The sequence below is a fragment of the Tachypleus tridentatus genome, chromosome 8 (assembly GCF_004210375.1).
Source record: "Tachypleus tridentatus isolate NWPU-2018 chromosome 8, ASM421037v1, whole genome shotgun sequence".
NCBI lineage: Eukaryota > Metazoa > Arthropoda > Merostomata > Xiphosura > Limulidae > Tachypleus > Tachypleus tridentatus.
The window spans coordinates 31,410,754-31,431,375 of NC_134832.1; the positions used below are offsets into that span (position 1 = coordinate 31,410,754).

Here is a 20,622-nt window from a genome sequence, read left to right on the forward strand (position 1 = left end):
TTAGTTACTGTACGTATGTGTAAGTAAGTGCACGCTATATTTAATATACATTAAAGCCACATAGCATCTCATCACCAAACATTAGTTACTGTACGTATGTGTAAGTAAGTGCACGCTATATTTAATATACATTAAAGCCACATAGCATCTCATCACCAAACATTAGTTACTGTACGTATGTGTAAGTATGTGCACGCTATATTTAAATACATTGAAGCCACATAGCATCTCATCACCAAACATTAGTTACTGTACGTATGTGTAAGTATGTGCACGCTATATTTAATATACATTAAAGCCACATACCATCTCATCACCAAACATTAGTTACTGTACGTATGTGTAAGTAAGTGCACGCTATATTTAATATACATTAAAGCCACATAGCATCTCATCACCAAACATTAGTTACTGTACGTATGTGTAAGTATGTGCACGCTATATTTAATATACATTAAAGCCACATAGCATCTCATCACCAAACATTAGTTACTGTACGTATGTGTAAGTATGTGCACGCTATATTTAATATACATTAAAGCCACATAGCATCTCATCACCAAACATTAGTTACTGTACGTATGTGTAAGTATGTGCACGCTATATTTAATATACATTAAAGCCACATACCATCTCATCACCAAACATTAGTTACTGTACGTATGTGTAAGTAAGTGCACGCTATATTTAATATACATTAAAGCCACATACCATCTCATCACCAAACATTAGTTACTGTACGTATGTGTAAGTAAGTGCACGCTATATTTAATATACATTAAAGCCACATAGCATCTCATCACCAAACATTAGTTACTGTACGTATGTGTAAGTAAGTGCACGCTATATTTAATATACATTAAAGCCACATAGCATCTCATCACCAAACATTAGTTACTGTACGTATGTGCAAGTATGTGCACGCTATATTTAATATACATTAAAGCCACATAGTATCTCATCACCAAACATTAGTTACTGTACGTATGTGTAAGTATGTGCACGCTATATTTAATATACATTAAAGCCACATAGCATCTCATCACCAAACATTAGTTACTGTACGTATGTGTAAGTAAGTGCACGCTATATTTAATATACATTAAAGCCACATAGCATCTCATCACCAAACATTAGTTACTGTACGTATGTGTAAGTATGTGCACGCTATATTTAATATACATTGAAGCCACATAGCATCTCATCACCAAACATTAGTTACTGTACGTATGTGTAAGTATGTGCACGCTATATTTAATATACATTGAAGCCACATAGCATCTCATCACCAAACATTAGTTACTGTACGTATGTGTAAGTATGTGCACGCTATATTTAATATACATTAAAGCCACATAGCATCTCATCACCAAACATTAGTTACTGTACGTATGTGTAAGTAAGTGCACGCTATATTTAATATACATTAAAGCCACATAGCATCTCATCACCAAACATTAGTTACTGTACGTATGTGCAAGTATGTGCACGCTATATTTAATATACATTAAAGCCACATAGTATCTCATCACCAAACATTAGTTACTGTACGTATGTGTAAGTATGTGCACGCTATATTTAATATACATTAAAGCCACATAGCATCTCATCACCAAACATTAGTTACTGTACGTATGTGTAAGTAAGTGCACGCTATATTTAATATACATTAAAGCCACATAGCATCTCATCACCAAACATTAGTTACTGTACGTATGTGTAAGTATGTGCACGCTATATTTAATATACATTGAAGCCACATAGCATCTCATCACCAAACATTAGTTACTGTACGTATGTGTAAGTATGTGCACGCTATATTTAATATACATTGAAGCCACATAGCATCTCATCACCAAACATTAGTTACTGTACGTATGTGTAAGTATGTGCACGCTATATTTAATATACATTAAAGCCACATAGCATCTCATCACCAAACATTAGTTACTGTACGTATGTGTAAGTAAGTGCACGCTATATTTAATATACATTAAAGCCACATAGCATCTCATCACCAAACATTAGTTACTGTACGTATGTGTAAGTATGTGCACGCTATATTTAATATACATTAAAGCCACATAGCATCTCATCACCAAACATTAGTTACTGTACGTATGTGTAATTATGTGCACGCTATATTTAATATACATTAAAGCCACATACCATCTCATCACCAAACATTAGTTACTGTACGTATGTGTAAGTATGTGCACGCTATATTTAATATACATTAAAGCCACATACCATCTCATCACCAAACATTAGTTACTGTACGTATGTGTAAGTAAGTGCACGCTATATTTAATATACATTAAAGCCACATACCATCTCATCACCAAACATTAGTTACTGTACGTATGTGTAAGTATGTGCACGCTATATTTAATATACATTAAAGCCACATACCATCTCATCACCAAACATTAGTTACTGTACGTATGTGTAAGTATGTGCACGCTATATTTAATATACATTAAAGCCACATACCATCTCATCACCAAACATTAGTTACTGTACGTATGTGTAAGTATGTGCACGCTATATTTAATATACATTAAAGCCACATAGCATCTCATCACCAAACATTAGTTACTGTACGTATGTGTAAGTATGTGCACGCTATATTTAATATACATTGAAGCCACATAGCATCTCATCACCAAACATTAGTTACTGTACGTATGTGTAAGTAAGTGCACGCTATATTTAATATACATTAAAGCCACATAGCATCTCATCACCAAACATTAGTTACTGTACGTATGTGTAAGTATGTGCACGCTATATTTAATATACATTAAAGCCACATACCATCTCATCACCAAACATTAGTTACTGTACGTATGTGTAAGTATGTGCACGCTATATTTAATATACATTACACTCGGTCAGTTTCATTGCACGAGTCTTGATTTACCCAACATATCAGGTTTCCGGACGTTAAATATCAATATCCTTCTCATGGAGAGCGCATTGCATACACAACTTCACGCTCTTACCAATTACGTTAGATAAACAAGAGAGGTACAAGAGTTGAAGAAAAATGTATTAATTTGCAAACTTGTAACCGAATTACTGAAGGGTTTGTTGTGTAAGGGGAAAAAAAAGTCAAAATCGTGCAAGTCAATAAACCATTTATTCTACCAACAGTAATACCAGCTGCAATATAATATTATTTAATATCTGAAAAAATATTTGTTTTTAACAAGTAAAGCTCCGATAGGTACAATGTAGATGATGGTGCAAAGAATTAAAATGTTTATTTTTAAAACAAGTTCTCATATTTCAGTGAACGATGATATACATCAACAGTAAATATAAAAATACAGTAATAATAAATTAATGGAAAATTCAAAATTATATCCATACTCTTTGAAACTCTACATTCCTTGAATGCTTCAGTGTAAAAAGAAGTCGGTTAAAAAGGAAGTCGCGTGCTATATATGAATTTATTACAGGGCCATCAATTTCACTCTGTAGTTAAAAAGGTTTTTATACACAAGTCTTATCCTATGCAAAATTGGTTAATGGGGCAAGATACATTTGTACTTTAACAAACACGAAGTGGTAATTTTCTTTCTAGTCAAAAGGATTAGTACCAAGGTTGAGACAAAATATAGTTGTACTTTCAAGACTTAAACCCTCACAAATTATAAAATAATTAGAAACTAAGTGCGAAGGATGATAAATATAGTTCTGATCTATGTGTTATATTTATACATCGATTCAATTTTTGTTTGTCCTTTCTACTTGGTCTCTCCATGGGTCAGTGGTAAGTTTCCGGACTTACACTATTTAAATACGAGGTTCGATCCTTGCAGCGGACAGAGCGCTGCAGACAGCCTGTTGCGTAGTTTAGCGGTACAACAACAACAGTTCCTCTGTTCGTATACCACAATCAATCTAGCGTCTGTAAATTGAACAGTTATTATTCGATCGCATAGTCGCGTTGTCTTGGCTTGTCTATGTGCCCCGTTGGAATGGCGGTAAGTTTATGAACTTACAACGCTAAGATCCGGGGTTTGATTTCCCATGATAGACGCAAAGGATAGCCCAATGTGGCTTTCTTTTAAAACAGCCTTTAAAACAGACAGACTTGTCTAGTTTGAAGTTTGTTTTCTGCTTTTACTGAAAATGCATTCAGCTAAGTATCTCAAACTTAGAAGACATGTTTATTATTAGACATTTGAACTCTGCCGGACGAATGGGGTGCTATAAATAATAGTTTCTTTTACAGTGACAACTGGGCCTTATTACTAAGTCACATGCTCCTTGTGTAAATCCCCGTCGCACCAAGTATGCTCGCCCTTTCAGCCGTGGAGGCGTTATAATGTGACGGTCAATCCCACTATTTGTTGGTAAAAGAGTAGCCCAAAAGTTGGCGATGGGTGGTGATGACAAGGTGCCTTCCCTCTAGTCTTACACTGCTAAATTAGGGACGGCTAGCGCAGATAGCTCTCATGTAGCTTTGAGCGAAATTCAAAACAAACCAAACCAAACCTTGCGTGAAACACTAAAACTGATGGGAGTGAGTATAGTCTTATAAAATAGAAAACAATATAAAGAGTGGGTAAAACAAACCTTCATGAAAGGTCTGAAACTTTCCCCTTTATAAAGCATGCTGCACAGTGACATATATATTTAATCGGGTCATTTCCAAAGTGTCATCTAATCAAACACTCTTAAATGTTTGGTATTTACGAATAACAAACCATTGTAATATTTTTCTTTTCTTTTGTGCATGTGCGGCATGATTGATTCATTGCGCTTAGCGGTCCTTAATTTCTTACAGAGAAGAGAGATAGTTGACAACACCCACCGCCACTTCTTGGCCTACTCCTATCTGACCGAATACTAGGATTCAACCGTCATTCTTATAGCGCACCTGCAGCCTTAATAAAACACAATGAACACTTGAAGTCATAGTTTAAGCACGCTAATTACTAGGCTACTATCTGTTCTACGCTAAAACAAAATCGCGTAATTAACTGCATTTCATTCTCAAAGGGAAAACGTTACGTAGGCTATTGTAAATTGCTCAAAGGCTTATTATTTCAAGAGAGTCCTTTACTAATATTTATATAGCCAATCGTTTTAAATTAATATATATTTTACCTTTAAACCGTGTTATGTTTAAATGTATGCATCTTAAATATAAGTAAAGCTAGAAGGAAAAAACTGATGAAATTTCATAAGTAATTACATGCCCAAAGTTAGTTCGTAAATTAGTAAGTTTATTGTAAGGTTTAAATATGTTACCCAAAGAAATATGTGAAAGAAAGTATTATGAACATTAAATCATGAACCATTAAGATTTATGCTATAAATGTTGTCTTCTAAGTGATTACCTCTTGGATATTTCATTGTAAATATAGTGTTAATAACATATGTATTTGGTCAAACTGCTTACTAGACATCTTTGCATTTTAAACGACTATTGAAAAAAAATCTGAAACATATGATCTTTCAACTGGGCCTTTACCGTAAATAAATAATTTTTGTTCAAATTAAATTTTATTTATCATAACTTCAGTAAGTATTTGACTCGGTCATTATTGGAACATAAATAAATAATATTCTAATAAACTTTATACGGTAGCTTTTATCGTTCCATGTACTGAAAACATTTCCACACAGAGATATTACAATACAGATATCAGTTCTGTCACCTCAAACACATTAGGTGAATGATACCTGCTCACTCACAAATGTCAGAAAATTATATAGGTACGTAAGTTAATATACCTGATTCTTTTTCAAAGAACACAACAGCAATGAATTTATTTAAAAATCACTAACATAATTAGCTAATATTACAAAATACATATGTTTAGAACATAACAGATAAAGAAGTGCACGTAAAAATACAGAGATGCCAACTATTTCAAATGACTGAGCGTAATGATTGTAAACAAAGCCCGTACAGATATCATACAACCACTGGATACAGTTTTGAGTCATCCATGTCTGTGGATCCATCTGTGGCTAAACTGTAAACACTGTTAGTATGTATGCTTGAAATCATTTTACGATCTTTACAACCCAACATTTGTACAATGGCTGTAGTTTTGGTTCTAGCACAGCCATATTTTTTCGCTACATCAGAGTCTGGGAACATTTTTCTGAATAGATGTCCTGCATGATCGGCTACAGCTAAGGGTAAATTACGAGCAATGACGAATTGCGTGAACACCACTTCTGCATTTATGGTTTCATATTCTGAATTCTTACTCATAAATGTCGTTATCTGCATCGTTTTTGTCTTCGCCTCAGCCTTTTACTGGTGAAATGCCGATTTTGTATGTCTGGAACAATAGTTTATCCCGCCATGCGCCACAGAAAAATCGATGTGACAAACTGTACAAAACGCATGACTGTCACTGACTTTTGATGCAATGACCGGATATTATGCACTATACTCTTTCCTAAATTCTTGATTCACAGTTGTAGTCCTTTTAGTCTTGCCAGAAACAAGACAATCTGGTGAACGAGGCCTCTTTTTTTTTTATCTTGTGAACGATCGCATTGGTGTTTCTATGCCGCTTAGAAAACGAGAAATACCCATCTACGCGAGCGCTGATTGGCTGACAAGCACTGATGACGTAACTATGGATTCCCCCACGTATCCAGTATGGTGAAGCACCCACTCAAATTGGCCTGGCATGGCCAAGCGCATAAGGCGTGCGACTCGTAATCCGAGGGTCGCGGGTTCGCGCCCGAGTCGCGCTAAACATGCTCGCCCTCCCAGCCGTGGGGGCGTATAATGTACGGTCAATCCCACTATTCGTTGGTAAAAGAGTAGCCCAAGAGTTGGCGGTGGGTGGTGATGACTAGCTGCCTTCCCTCTAGTCTTACACTGCTAAATTAGGGACGGCTAGCACAGATAGCCCTCGAGTAGCTTTGTGCGAAATTCCAAAAACAAACAAACCAAAAACAAACCCACTCAAATTATTGGTACAAATATTTTTTTTATTATTTCAAGCACAAACATTATTATTGCAAGTAGCCATTTGGACTATGTCTTTTATTTGTTATCAACATCTATTTGTTTCTCACTAGAAATTTTCTTTTCACCCCTTTCAAGCCCTGGGGGAACAATTTATCACTTTATTGTATAGGCCTATGTAATATATAATAATTTGGGAGTTGCAACAAGTCATAATATTTGTCTGTATAAGCGTATAGTCGTAATGTATACACCAAAATCGTAATGATTACGCTCAAATTGTAATGCTTGGCACCTCTAAAATACAGTAAAACCACCACTTCAATTCTCATTTTCCAAACGTCATTAGGGGAGGAACATGCCCTAAAACTTGCCTAGTAAGGCTTCACAAATAAGCTGTTAGTATATACATATCTATCATTAGCTGGAAAATGTTTATTGTCAAGATCTTGTTGGCTTAGTTTGGCTTTCTAACAAACTTGTTTTCGTTTTTGTTTTTTTTATAAAACGTATTGTCTTGCTTAAAGCATAGTGATCAGAAAAGTACACATTTGTATCTCAGCTGTAGATGGCATTTAGCCAAACGATTGTAATTTGTAAGAGTGTGTTAGGCTTAGACTGTCAGAAATGTATATAACTCTCTATCCTACATGTAGGTGGCACTTAGCCTAACATGTGTACTTTGTTATGCTTAAATTGTCAGAAATATATTTACAAATTTGTATTCTACCTTTAGTTGTCATTTAGCCTAGCGATTATACTTTAAGTTTATTAGGTTTAAGCTGTCAAAAGTATATATAATTTTGTATTCTACCTTCAGGTGTAATTTATCCTAGCGATTGCACTTTGTAGATTTTTTTTGGCTTAAACTGTCAGAAATAGTACTGATTAAAATTTACATCTAGGGTATCAAATACTCGGGGCTCCAGTGTGAGAGGGGACACAATCGTAGATCTTGAAGAGTATCAATGTATACGCCATAAATCTTAACTGCTACCGTCATTCGATTTATTTATCTTGGCTTTGGTTTTATATCTGTACTCATAATTAAGCAATAACGGTTTAGACTCAATTAATAAAAACTGAAGACTCGCATTCTGTTACTGATAGGTTAGGATCTAATTTTTGTTTAGAATTTCTCAATTTTATTGCATGTTAATTTTGTTTTCTCTTCAAAACTGTTATCAAAGTTTTATTTTTTCATGAAATGTTAGGTGTAATAATTCTGCATAAATTAAACATAATTACAACTATATATTCAAAATATGAGGGCTAAGTACTATTATTAAAAATATTTTATTACTTTAAAGTAAATATTTAGTAGAAATCGTCTTACATTTTATTTATATAATACACTTGGATTTTGGTTTGTTTTTAATACTGTTGTCAAAGTGGTTTGTTTAAATACTTTTCAGGTGAAATATTAATATAGTTAAAGATTCCACAACTTGCAGCTAGCGTACTGCTTAAGTCTCCAGTATAACATTATATTTTCATATGTTTACTTAAGTTCATACATATAGTCTAAAACGTCCGTACTCATGACAGTTCTATTGTGTATAATTGATTTTTTCAGATAATTAAAATATATTTATTGCGTGACTATACAGATTAAGAGAAAGTATGTATGATATATGTATGCAAGTTGATGGAACACAATTTGAATAGTTGTTAAAAAAAGGTTAACAATGAATTTTGTCTGTGAGGACAGACTTTTGAGATACTTTATGTTAGACTAAGCTAAAAGTAGAAAGATTTAGTCTTCTACTTTTAGGTCTAATGTATCTTCAAACGCTAAAAGTCAGGTTTCTATACTAATAACCAATTGTATAGCTTAACAATAAAGTTTCTTTACGTAACTCTTTACGAATTATATATTATGTAGTTCAGTAGTTATGGATTGGTGATTGTTATATTATTGCACCATGATACTAGAACTTTGTGAGTTTTTATGATTGTTTAGTTGATTATTTTCACAACACAATATCTAGTAGTGTGTTAAACGTTCTAGACCTCTTTCGAGATATAAATATGCGTTTTACGTAGATCTTGACTGCGTGATTGTGAGTTTAGCCACAAAGAGCGGATAGCGGCGATTTTTAAAGTGAAATTATTATAGATCGAATTGTAATAACAAAGTAGAGACAAATAATTTGTCTTGTCAGTTGTGTTATAAAATAAGTGAACTAGACTTTTGAAGAAAAAGAGACAATTATTTAAAGCTGTGGATACAACTTTGACAACCAATAATGTAACAAACATTTATATAGACGTTGAAATTGGTTTAATATATTATTTTGAAATAGATGTACTATGTACTGTTTGCTTATTGTTTAATTTATCCTCATCAAGTCACTAATACCTACTGTAAAGAATCCAGTCCGTACGTAAACCTAACAATAAAAAAAATGGTTTGTTATACGTACTTGATATTTCACTTGAAATAATCTTTTTTTCGTTATGTTTTATCTTTATTGTGAATAATTTCTTGAAAAATTCTAAAGATGGTGTAGTGGAGATGATTCAGTTGCACAATATTTATAAATCTTAGTCGTAATTGCAAAACCATTTTGGAATAGGTCTAATGGAGAGATTATATAAATTTTTCATGATAGATAAAGTGATCTAACACCAAATTAAAGTTAATATTGCATGTAATAATTTAAATTACATTTTCCCAGAAGAAAATCTTTACCGTGCAAATGGTAAGAGGAAAATGAAACCAATAACTTATTAAAATAATCCGCTTCTAAATTCCCTCCATTAACACGGCTGTCAGACTGAAGGCTTAAAACTATAAGGTGGCCACAGCATGGATAACCCGTTTTTGCATATATATTTCTCTACAAGTGGGTTTTCTCGACATCACTGAACCCGTTTTATAGTTTTGCGCTTAACAACAAACAAACTGACTGTAAATAATCATTGTAGTCCAGTCATTTGATTGAAAAATTATCATTTTCCTATCACAGCTTTATCTTTCTACATGAATGAGTTAATATTCCAATATTAACTTAAATCTTGTATTTTATTTATCATAAAAGTTTAAGGTGAAATGTTTTCATTGAAAAAGAATTGGGTTGCTATATTTGTTCGTTTTATTTATTTTTCTATTCAGCAAAGCCACGAAGGCTTGAGGCAGTCTCACACCCGGAGACCGGTTAGTAAATTTATATAACTCCATAGTTTAAAATGCCAACTATCATTCTTAATAAATACATTGAAGAGGTTCAGTTTTATTGGCTGGTTAACATTAGACTTGTTTAGTAAGAACTAGTCAGCTTTCCGTAACATTCGCTACATTTTCATTAAAGTGTACTTATAAACCAGTTGTCTAATTTACTCGTAGTATTAATTCATGAGTGTATGAATCAGCAGTATTATTAAAGTCTTGTATAGGGTAATAATCTTTCATTATTCACACAAAACGAACGGAAATGTAACGGTCACTAGAAAGAATGAAATTATTTTTGACAGTTATCAATGCATGAAATTGGCTGTAAGTAATAAAATGGTTGGAACAAAACCAGTTTTATCAACAACAAGAAACTGTGTTTATTAAAATTACAGCTGAAAGAAAAGACATAATTATGAAAATTTATTGTTAAAATACTACTTTACCTTTATTAATTTTAGAAGACAATGTTTACTCTATCTAGTTTTTTTCTTTTTCATTATTCAGAGAAGTCCTGGCACAAGATCGCTTGATTATCACAGAAGTCCAAGGTAAGGCTTAGAGAGAGACACCAATGAAAAATCACTAGACAGTTGAGTCACTAAGCCTAATTAACGGAAATGTAGATATTTGCAGGTCAACAATGTCGGCTTGAGAGAGGTTTTAATTCTCTCCCAGATTGATTAATTGTGCAAATGTGCGAAGATCAGAGATTTTACATTAATTAAACAGAAACATTTTATAGCAGTAAATAACCTGAGCGAAAATTCAAGTTTTGATACCGAAAAAGAGCAGAAAAAGTAATTTAATTTATTATAACCATATAAACAAATCATTTTATTAAAAACAAATTAACTACATACATATATATATATACTATTAAAAGACTGTGTTTAAAGATGAAAAATAGTGTATTTTACTAAGGAGATTTATAAAATTACCTGACCTATCAGAAACACATGTTTCGGTATAGTCGATATAATACGTGATGCTGGATACGTTATAATTTGACATGAAATATATTTTTGCATTTTTATTGCAAAGTTATGGTTAAACTATTAGTTCTTCTAAAATAATTCAGAAGTTTTAATGATATATTTAGCTGGTGTTGTTTTGTGTACGTGGAAGTTAACAGACACTTTGAATTGTGGGAAGTATGTAATGTGCTCTATAAATTAACGAATGAATAGAGTGTTAGCCACACGTATAATTTTAAGTGCCTTTGAATAAAAGACTATTTTCCTTCTGCCAGAGAAATGGAAAGACTATCCAGTTTTATGATGGACATAACGTACATTACAGAACGTATTATCGGTAAGTATAATGAAAGACGAAACATTTTCTTTTTAAAGTTGTTCATAGTGGAAGAAAACAACATAACTGAAAACCTACATTTGTCACCCATGTTTCTGTCATTTCGTAGCCTAATAATAAGAAAAAAATAAACTTGCTATACGTCGATCTAAGTAAGGTATGTTTCAGTGAATGTTGTCAAAGATCTATGTTCGAAAGTTGATTCATTAAGATAGATTCCGGAGAGAAGGGTGACCGATTTTATCACATATGCTATTTTGTGGATACGGCTATAATTTCCAAATAAAAGAAAAAAAAACCGTTAAAGATAATTTAGTATGCATCCTATTTGCAAAGATATTTTTGTTTTGTTTTCTTAAAAATTTTAGTGCGAAGTTACTTTAAAAGGTTATTTGCGCATAGCCATTCTTCATTTCGAAATCGTAGACTAGAATGAAGACAACTGGACAAAATGTGCCTTCCGTTGAATACTGGGCTACAGTTATATGTTCAAATAGTAAGGAACTGGCCATCACTTCTATAGCACACCCACGCCCCCAGAATGCAGAAGGCGTATTCGTAGATTCTCGGATTAATTGTCATTGATTACTGAACCATAGCGATTGGTGCGTAGGTGAAAAAAAAAAAAAAAAGTGATAAAACAGATTGACGTGCGTGTAATATTAGCCTTGGTTTAAAAGCCAAGTTTATTATTTTCAGTCTGGACATCACCTTATGGAACACATACGGGCTAAACGGCTAGAAACAGAGTTTCCAAGGTTCAGGCATACTAATGCCTAATTTATAATTGTTGAGAAGATGCATTTAAACCACTCGTCAATACCTAACACCTATATAATTTCTTTTAATTAATAGAAAAGCGAAGAAGACAAGAAGCAGTTGTAACATCCTTACATGTGGCACGATAACCACTTGACCATGTTCAACCTAATAATGTAATGCTAAGTTGTTTTCCATGTTTTCAATTAATATTTGTTATTAGTAATTATTATGTTATTATAGCAAAATGTTTTAGCATATCCAGCGGATCGGTAGTAAGTCTAAAGGTAAAAACTGAATTTCGATACTCGCGATAAGCACAGCACAAATAGCCCATTGCGTAGCTTTGTGCTTAAATACAAATAAAAAAGATACATAAAGAGCTAACTGTGTCATGTACATTGTAAAGAATCGAATCCCGTATTTTAACAATGTAATTCCATAAACTTATTGCTTCTCCATTGGGGACTTTTAGCAGAATAAATAATTTGTAATATGTAATATGCATAGATCAGGAAGCTAGCAGTCATAAATTGTAATTTTATTTTTATTCGGAACGTTTCATTTTAATGTGGATGTGCTTTAGCTACAAAACTGAACTTCTTAATAACATACAGATAGTATTTACTTGTACGATTTATTGTTATACTTGAGTTCGTTCAAGCATGTACTTAGTTTTAATTTTGTTACGATTTTCCAACAGTCCTGACTTTTCCTGAGTCTGGAACAGATGCTACGTACAGGAATAATTTAAAAGAAGTAACTCGAATGCTTCGAACAAAACATGGAAATAAGTATATGGTAAGTGAAACTCTTTTTTTGTTGCTGTTGATGTTTTTTTACTGTTTCAGAGCAAAGCCACATTGGACTGTCTACAGCGTCCAGCGCGAGAAATCGAACCCCGACTTTTAGCAGTGTAATTGGGTAAACTTACCGCTGTTCTGCCGGAGGACAGATAAGCCAATACAACTTGAAGTTGTGCTTTAAGTGTGATTTACTTATCTGTCGTTGTGTAATATAATCAAACAGATTTTAACCTCTTTTTCCTCTTTGAACAAAGTTAATGAAAAATAGTTTGATATTACTTTCTTAATATTGGTAATTCTGGTAATGTACAGATATTTCTTGATGCAAAAGACGTAGCCCAACAAAATCAATGATGGATAATTATGTATAATAAAATTATGCAATTCTTGGGGAGAAGAATCGAATAAAAAGGAATTACTGTGTAGTTGGATACAGCAATTCACGTTTAAAATACTCTACAATCTCCTTTTCCAAATTCTCAAATGAAATTTTACATAAAACCCGAAGTGGATACACATAGTTCGCTGACCGTAAGAGAAGGCGCCTGGTCCTTAACCACTTTTGATATAATACTTACTGTCCGTACCATTCTTAATAAAAAATAAATGTCACCAAAACATACTGTGTAAAAGTATAGGCCACTTAAGCCTAATAAAAAAAAAAGCAAAACACACACTCGTGTAAAGATGTAAAATCATATACATATGTTAGATTTATTTCAGCATTTTATGAAACTTCTTGTGTTTTCTCGATAACCATCGTAAATTTTATCCGAAACCGTTTTCATATACATTAGAAAAGCATTAAAATATCATTATAAAAATGTTTTTTTACAATTAAAACAAAAGGAAAGCTAAGTATCTCAAGTTAAAAGATGTTAAGTGTTAAAAATATTTAATTTAACTTGGCGAAAACATCTGCTCTTTATAATTATTTTATGCTCGACGTGCAATGTCACAGAGTTTATTTTTAATGTTATTTTATTTATATTTTTCATCTTCTATCTCGTATAATAATGTAGACGTATTCATGAACTTTAAAATTCACTTCCTGGCTCAGTTATGTTATTTTCTAATTTCTTCATATCATTAGTCACACGTTAGCTTGAAAACTTTCTAAATAATGTGTCTGCACTATTTTTATTACATTATAAAAGCTGTTCATTTTATATCAGGCTACAATCATTTTCTATCAACATCTTTTTACTCTCTTGAAAATTTACATTCGATAACGAACTTGTTTTAACGAAGAATAATCAGCGTTTGAAAATCCACAACGTGATTCTAATAAGCACGTTTTTTTTCTAAAAAAGAATTCAGCATTTGAGACACACAAAAATTCGCGACTATGCTGGTAGAGAAGAATAGTGACGTCATCTCGTAACTAATATGCTAGTTTATTACATTTGGATTGCTTTGCTTAGAGCTGTCTAGTTGGATTACTTACATTTATTTTGAATGGTAGCATTTCTACTATTGCTAACAATGTACACAACGCCAGTAAAGTGTGTTCATACTTTTAGATTACAAGCATAACATGATATGCTTGTAATTGTTACACTACACCTAAACGTAGAATTGTAGTGCGCCTGATTCAAATATTAAAATACAAATCTCAAAGAATAAAATGATGTCAAAGTGGGGTATTAGATATAAATACACTATTTCATGTATATTAACTACGATGTAGAAAATAACTAACGTAGTTACTGCCTGCCTTTAAAAAATATTTTATAATTAGTGAATTGAAAATATTTTGCAGTTTTATCACTATCAGGTTGGCCTGTGAAACAGTGATGAATCTGTGCTCGCTAAGTAAACTCCGAGAAATAAGTAGAATGGACACGAAGAAAAATATTTTTATACACTTAAGAATACACTAGGGGCACTTCCTTGATTATGCACGGTCACTTCTCCACCAAACCAAATCTTGATTAGGCTTAAGTTAATACTAATTAAACGAAATTTTTCGACAGTCCAAGAAACCTCATAATTGCGAAGTAAGATTGCAATACCACGCTGGGCACACTCATTCCACATAGGTGGGGCTGGATCTCAAGAAATTAACTGTACACTATGTAACTAACAATGCTATGAACTTTCTGAAATAGTTACAAAAAACAATATTCTTTAAGGGCGGTAACAGGCACTGAGGTAACTTGAAATAAGACCACGTGTCATGTGAAAAGTTACGCATATAAAGAACAAAATTAGATTTAAAATAAATAGTAAAGAAAGGATAAACCTATGTTATATTATTATACCACATTAGAATATCATTGTTATGCACATATCTATAATATACAGACCATATGTTTAGTTCCTTTAATGCCTTTGAAAAAATCCATACTTTTTTAAAGTAAGGTCAGTTTATACAATAACTTAGGTAAAACAATAAACCCAAAGTGGTTCTTTCTTATTAAGCGCAAACCTATACAATGGGCTATTTGTGTTCTACGTACCACGGGTATCGAAAGCTGGCAGTAGTAAAGTCTACAAACATGCCACTGCACTACTGGGGAGACATTGAGCAAACTATGTGTTTTCATATATAAAATATTACTAATAGCGTTATTTACAGTGTAGACGTACGATACAGAGTTAATATATACATGTGTGGCTTGTTTATTACATCATTTTGTATTAAAGTTTGAAAAATTATGTTCATATCTAGATGACTGTGCCGAAATGGCTTTTTTTTTTTACTTTTTAATTTAAATTAAAAAAATATATTAGACATTACCATTACAAAGCTATCATAAGAATACCCAATGTTAAACAGGATGAGGCAAATCCGCTAGTAATAGGTAGTTAATTATATTATTCCATGGCCTGCTAATACAGTGTTGTTATCCTTGTCTTTGAAGCAAATCCGCGCGTATTACTATGACGTTTAACTCCACGTGACTGTAGTTCGTGTGTTATTCTCTAACCCAGGGGGTAACTAAGTGTTCTTGCTCCAATCAGCTTAGTAAGCACTCCGGTATAAATATATATATATATATATAGAGAGAGTTGTTGATTTGAATTAAGTACAAAACTACACAATGGACTATCTGTGCTCTGCCCACCACGGGTATCGAAACCCGGTTTTTAGCGTTATATCCGCAGACATACCGCTGAGCCACTGGGGGGCTATATAGAGAGAGCTCATTGATGGATATAGCTGAATACAATTTTGTATAAACAAGATCAGGCTTATGTTTTAATGCCATTTTAAAAATCACTGCACCGTTTTTTTTTTCAAATCTCGTTTCCAAATTGTGCAAAATAAATCCTTTATAAAACACAACAACAAACTACTGGTGTATAATTTTTAATCTTTTTCTTTACAAGGTTGTCGTATTTCCCTCCATTTTTTATGTAGGCTGTGAGAGTGTTTACAGACAGCATATAGATATTTATACCACCTAGTATTCCAGTTTCCACTTTTAGGAAATCACTTATGCGAAAAAAATAAACAGTTACAAGGCCAAATGAAAAAGCTATCTTTTAACACTGATTTTTACTTCCCTCTTTAGGACCATGACCACGAATAAAATACTTATAGCATTTAGTGAAATTTCACTATCTCTTCATTTGGTCGCACAAAAGTGCAGACAGTCTTACATTAACTACATTTCTGTTGTAAAATGACACTTTTTCATTCGCGATTGTTACCAATCACGTATTTGAAATATAAAAACCTTTTTAATACACTAGTGATATCTAATTTTAAGCTATATATTAAGGTCTAGTGCAGGTAGAATTTTTTTTACAGTAGAAATTGAGTGGAGAGAGATACTTAGAACTATCGTACGATATAACAATCTATTTCTGTTAATAAGTCATTTTTATATCGATTTTTATCAAAATATCAGAACAAGCAGTCTATTAGTCTATCCTTAATTCATTTAATGTTCGCGTATTTGTACATGAATTTTGTGTTAGCAGTTCTTGGTACCCTGTAAGCTGTTGTGGTTACCGAATAAGCCCACAAATAACTGACATTATTATTATTTTAAAACTTGGTTGGATTTGTTTTTATCGCAAAGCTATACGAGAGTTATCTGCACTAGCCGTCCATAATTTAGCAGTGTAAGACTAGAGGAAAGACAGATAGTCATCACCACCCACCGCCAACTCTTGGGCTACTATTTTAGCCACAAATAACTGGATTGACAATCACATTATAACGCCCTTATGGCTGAAAGGGCGTGTATGTTTGGTGTGATGGGGATTCGAACCCGGGACCTTCAGCTTACGAGTGGAGTGCCTTAATCACAGGGCTATGCCGGACGAAATTTTGTTGGAACATTATGCTTTTCAACCAATCATATATACTGACCAATCGCTTACTTGCTGCCGTTCCCACGGTGATTATTCACAACTTGTAATGTTAAAATATAAAAAAATAATTGTATTTTGAACGCTTTGAGTCATTTGTTAGAGTTATAGGCGTATACTAAAAGATATTTTGCAAACAAAATTGTTATGACAATGCCTAGTAGACTATAAGACAACTAATTATGGTTATGGCCCGGCATGGCCAGGTGGGTTAAGGCCATAAGGTTAAGTAATCTGAGGGTCGCGGGTTCGTATCCCCGTCGCACCAAATATGTTCGCTTTTTCAGCTGTGAGGGCGTTATAATGTTACGGTCAATCCCACTATGCGTTGGTAAAAGAGTAGCCCCAAGAGCTGGCGGTGGGTGATGATGACTAGCTGCCTTCCAACTAGTCTTACACTGTTAAATTAGGGACGGCTAGCGCAAATAGCCCTCGAGTACCTTTGCGAGAAATTCTAAAACAAAACAAAATTATGGTTACTTATCTAAAGTAAACAGAACGATAAAATTGTATGGAAGAAGATATTTAATATTTGCTCGAAATGACGGGTTTTTTATTCAATATTTTAGGTTTTCAACCTGTCTGAGAAACGCCATGATCTATCGAAGTTAAATGAACAGGTACAAATATTTGGATATGTTTTTCTAAGTTACATTTTGGTCATGATTTTACGTTAATATGTTTTATCTCAATATTTATAACTCACTTTGTAGACAACATATAACAATATAAGCTTGTTTCAAAAGTAAATATTGTTTTCTTTTTTAAAACATTTTAACGATAACATTAGCGAAATTTCCAATGTTTCAATTTAAATGTTCGCTAGAAGGCGCTTGACGTTATTATTTCGAAAATTCATGAAAATAAACATTATAAATACATGTAATTAATGATGGAGTGGGGTGTGATCGAGAGAAGAATGTTGGAGTGAAGTTATTCAGTACGATTTAGTGGTTCTATAAATAGAAAACAAGTTAGTTAGCATTTGTTATCAAAGAAAGTTCTGTTAAGTGTGAATTAATCCTATAGTAGTTTCTGTTTATGTTAGGAATGCAGGTGAAACTGAAAGTGCCTGTAGCAAACATTTATTTAAGAAATTAATTAATTTATTATCGTTATATGGACTGGACTGGACACTATTTTTACCAAGTAATGTAAAAGAGCGTGTGTTACAATGGAAAATGTTGCAACATCAACCACCCACTGCTAACTGTTGGGTAGGGATATCAGATTGCCCAATTTTTAGCTAATTTTTTTCCTGACCTGAATGGTAATGGTAAAAGAATTACACTATCTAGGTTTTCTGTACCTTAGTGCAAGTTTTATATGTTCTATTTGTCATTCAATGCAACACATTTAGATTTTACTTGATGAATCATCTGACAAAATCAGATCACACAGTAGAGTGCTCCCTCCCTACTTTGTTTTATTCACCTAACCAACAGTTTATTATAGACTAAAATTCACAATTATATATGTTTCAGTCTATACAAAATAAAACGTCACCAAGCAGATTTGTATTTGTCTATAGTTTTGAAAACATTATGTAATAAACTTCAGATTATTTAGTAAATGGTAAAAGTGTGTTATTATAATTTAAACTATTGATAGAACTGAAATAGAAACCCTTATAACCTGAGTCCTTTTGAAAGGTGGACCTTTCTTCAGATTGTCCCTGAAGAAGAAAGTTCACCTTTTGAAAGCACTCAGATTATAAAGGTTTCTATTTCAGTTTTATCAAGACTTTTTGGACCAATGTGTTTTTAGCACATCATGAATAATTTAAACTATTTAAAAGATGTTACTCTATATGGAGGGGGGGAATGCCCCAGTTTTGGACTCTGGAAGTCTAGTAAACCTGATCTTGGACTACACTTTATTAATGAATAATGGGATTAACTATCACATTATAATGATTATGACGTATTTTCTAACCACTATGCCATGCAAGGCCAAAATGTTTGTTTGTTTTTATGACTTATAATGTGATAAAGTTTAAAAACAAGACATCACATAAGGAAGTGTAACAAGTTTGTGTTTAATTACTCAATGTCACAATATTTCTTAGCTGCTTCTTTTTTCCATTTTCAGGTACATGATTTTGGATGGCCTGCTCATTTAGCTCCACCCCTGGAGAAACTATGCAGTATTTGCAAATCATTGGATTCATGGCTGAATAGTGATCCTCAACATATAGGTGTCCTACATTCAAAAGTGAGTATATGCTTTTTGATTTTACAGTTGCAATTGTTCATTCATTAAATGAATCGTGTTACTGTTCACACAAGCTGGTAACGAGTTAAGTGCTAGTACTACCAGCATGTTGAACATAACTTCAAATTCATTTTACAACTATTCATTAAACCCCTAGTAGTTAGAGTTATGGAAGTTGAACTTAAAAGTATATTAAACTGTATTTTAGATTGAACTTAATACTAAGGGGAAAGAATAAGCATTACCATTCTGATGATGTGCAGAAGGTGTGAACATTTTGTTGATAGAAAAAAAAAAAAAGCTTAAAAAATGTTAAGACTTCTGAACCAGATTTTTCCCAAGGGCTTTGAAGGAGGATAAGGATTGGATATTGTAGTCACTTGTTATTATTTTTTTAATAAGTTCTTGGACAGTGGGCAGATGCCAGAGGAATGGAAAGTCACTAATATTACTTCTCTTTTCAAGGGAAAAAATAAAAACTATCCTGATAATTATTGGCCTTTTATTCTTACATCAGTGGTAGAAGAAGTTTTTTGAAATTCTAATAAAAATGTTTTATAAAGTTATTTAATTAAGTTTAAACTTTTGTTGGATAACCCTGACAGTATCCTAGAAGGAAAATATCTTGGTATTCTGATTGATCAGTCTCTTAATCCATCTAACCAGTGTGCTGTTGCTAGCAGTAGGTCAAAAAGGACTTTAGGTTGTACCTACAGAATTATTGAATGAAAGGTTAAAGACGTTATAATTTTGTTATGTAGGTCACTGGTTGGGCAGTGTTGGAAATATTGTGTCTAGTCTTGAGCTCCTTAACATATAAAAAAGGATATTGAATGTTGAAAAGGGTTCAGAGGAGGGCTAGTTGTAGAACACTTGGTGACAGAAAAGCTGTCATATGAGAACAGATTATGATCTCTGAAATTGTTTTCGTTTGAACAGGGAAGAGCTATATAGGATCTGGTTAAGGTGTTGAAGATAGATAATGGAATTGATAGTGTTGGTGCATTATTTTTATATTTTGTTTTAATGGTAGAGTGAGGGAATACAAATATAAATCAAGCAGGGTAGGAATCATC

General features: G+C 32.9%; 1 protein-coding gene across 10 annotated transcripts in view; it reads left to right on the top strand.

Moving 5' to 3' along the window:
* LOC143222095 (tensin-3-like) overlaps positions 1-20,622 on the top strand; it is a 314,899-nt gene that overhangs the window by 240,529 nt on the left and 53,748 nt on the right. For all 10 annotated transcript variants that reach the window (XM_076448035.1, XM_076448032.1, XM_076448033.1 and 7 more), the window contains 6 exons: positions 10,071-10,112; positions 10,635-10,678; positions 11,380-11,441; positions 12,904-13,001; positions 17,902-17,952; positions 19,424-19,546. In XM_076448035.1, coding sequence (XP_076304150.1) covers positions 10,071-10,112; positions 10,635-10,678; positions 11,380-11,441; positions 12,904-13,001; positions 17,902-17,952; positions 19,424-19,546 — 420 coding nt within the window. The remainder of the gene's footprint in view (positions 1-10,070; positions 10,113-10,634; positions 10,679-11,379; positions 11,442-12,903; positions 13,002-17,901; positions 17,953-19,423; positions 19,547-20,622) is intronic.